At 48.1% G+C, this 2,529-nt stretch overlaps 1 protein-coding gene across 1 annotated transcript in view; it reads left to right on the forward strand.

Moving 5' to 3' along the window:
* Positions 1 to 568: 568 nt before the first annotated feature.
* AP3M2 (adaptor related protein complex 3 subunit mu 2) overlaps positions 569 to 2,529 on the forward strand; it is a gene marked incomplete at its 5' end in the record, with an annotated part of 280,782 nt that continues 278,821 nt past the window's right edge. The window contains one exon of the mRNA XM_061577876.1: positions 569 to 577. Coding sequence (XP_061433860.1) covers positions 569 to 577 — 9 coding nt within the window. The remainder of the gene's footprint in view (positions 578 to 2,529) is intronic.

Genomic DNA, 2,529 nt, shown 5'->3' on the forward strand with positions numbered 1-2,529 from the left:
ATACAGGAGCTCGTAGGTTCGATCCTGACCCTGACGCCTGCTGTATATTTGGAGTTTGCATGTCTCTCTCGCCGTGGTGCTGTGGATTTTTAACCGCTTCGTCCACTTTCCCCTCGACATTTATAATCAACATCACGTGTTTAGAGTTTTTGGCTTAAAAAATGTAAAAGTGAAAAGCCACCTCGTTGAGCTTTTATTTGTGGCCAGGTCGCCTTTGGGAAAAAAAGATCTACGTAGCTCAATGGACCTTACCTGGTAAAATATTCTTTTTTTAATATATAGAATCTGCCAAACTCGGCGAGTTCAGGATGTAAAATTTTAACATTGACAAGAATAGGTGATGAAGACTTTTTTTGTTTACGTGATGACAATTTTAAACGTTGAGCAAGATTTTTTTTATGCATTATAGGAAAATGTACAGTGATAGTCATACAGATAATGAGCTTAAATGAACGACGATGTTTGTTTAGCCAGAGACTGTTCGCTGTTGTAATGCGTGAGGCCACCCACCCAGGGACCCAACCACTCAACCGCACGCCCTCCCAGCCACCCTTCCTCCACCCCTCCCTCCATCACCGCCTGCTTGACCACCCTTCACGCCACGCTCCTGCCTATCTGTCTCCCCTCTCACCAAATACCCCCCCACTCGCTCAACCACCACCACCACCCACTCACTCGCACCTTAGATTAGCACGAGTGCCTACGTACGCTGCGAAATAAGTTCAACATACATACTAACCCACTCACCCACCTACACACTCACCTACTCACCCACACACCTCCGATTAACACGGTTGACTACGTACGGTGCGAAAGAAGTTCAACATACACACAACCACCATCCGCCCAGAATAAAACGGTGTCGTAGGAATAAATAAACAAAACAAATATTGACAGATGAACAGAGGACGCATGAAGCCAGTAGTTAAAATATCTTACTAGTAGGAACCTCTGGTTACACCAGCCCACAGGGGATTATCTTGTCCGTCGTGCATTCCAAATATGGGAGGAGTGGGTGGGGCTGGGTGGGAAGGGGAGGGTGGGGAGGGGCTGGGTGGGGAGGGAGGGGCTGGGTGGGGAAGGCTCAATCTCTACATTTAAGCCGCCAATTCGTTGAGCCATCATTCGAGGCAAGGTCACTTCCGAATCGTATACAGCTCAGTGGGCCATGTCCGGTCAAAATAAAACATTTAGTTGAGCACTGTACACACGTGTGATGTAAGGCTTGTGCCCGCCCTCACAGTCTGCCATATTTGCGGAATACACCACGCCGCCGTTGACCCTGGCCATTGACCGAGCAGCCCAACGTTCCTACCAGCTCCCTCCGCAGGAATGTGTTCTTATATATAAAAGTCTCCGCACGCGCGCTTGCGAGGGATTTGGCTCTCGAACGGTGGGCTTTACGAAGAAAAAATTTGACAGCCGGCACGCCCTAAGCCCCGCGGTGGGAATAGGCTATTCCTTTTTCACGGCCGTGACCTTTAAATTAGTTAAATTAGTGATTTAGTGGCATTTTGCTATATTTATTTATTTATGCAGAGTGCCGGGAGACTAAAGCACAGCAAGTTGCCACAGTAGGGGGCACAGGTGGTGCATCAGCCAGTCGTCTCAGTCAGTCGACCTGTGCCATCTGGGTCTGCCCCGTGACCTCCTGCCAGCGGGCGTTCGACACTTCACATGACCTCAAGGTGCACATAGCCTGGCACAAGCGTTGTGGTGATGTCATCGCCACTTAGTGGCAAATGGCGGTTGTTGTTGTTCAGTCTATGTATGTATCTGTGAGTCGATGTGTGTGTGTAACTACATGTGTATGTCTAAAGTCGATGTCTGTGTGTGTGAGTCCATATGTGTGTGTGTGCGTCTAAGCCCACGTGTTTCTATGTAATGTGGGTCGATGTCTTTGTGTAACTCCATGTGTGTGTCTGCCTTTTTCGCCCGGGTAATGCCGGGTACTTACCGCTAGTTAGCTGATAAAGGTGGAAGACCATTACAGACTGCAAAGCTTAAACAAACAGGCCTTGCAAGAAAAAAATGGATAAAGACACAGATGGTAAAAAAACAAGTTAACCTTTACATCAGAATGTTTGTACAAGGTGCGGTTCCACTGTGCCAATGCACACAGCCTCACCCTAGCTGGTCAGTCAGCCTGTGGGACAAACCATTATCGCTGTGTCCCTGGCTGCTGCTACTGCTGGGTTTTGTTTGTACAAATATTATATAACTTGAGACCGGTCAAAGCTATGTATGTATGTATGTTGAACTTCTTCCCAAGTGCAGGGGAAGGACAACAAACTAAATACAAAAATAAGTTTTAGCTATTACACAGTGCGTGACTGTAACGCCACGTCTACACAGGTGAGCGTGGCCGCCGTGTGGAACATTCAAGGGCGTGTCTCGAGGTATTTATAACTTCACTGCAGGTGAAGTCAAGTTAATTTCCTTGTTGATCTTCGCTGTGAGCAGCCGCTGCTGCTGCGATAGCTCCTCCGTGTGCCGCGGCGAGCTATTGAGTCCGAGAGAAGCCATGGG

Source organism: Lethenteron reissneri, chromosome 65 (assembly GCF_015708825.2).
Source record: "Lethenteron reissneri isolate LAM-NWPU_2019-01 chromosome 65, ASM1570882v1, whole genome shotgun sequence".
Lineage (NCBI taxonomy): Eukaryota > Metazoa > Chordata > Hyperoartia > Petromyzontiformes > Petromyzontidae > Lethenteron > Lethenteron reissneri.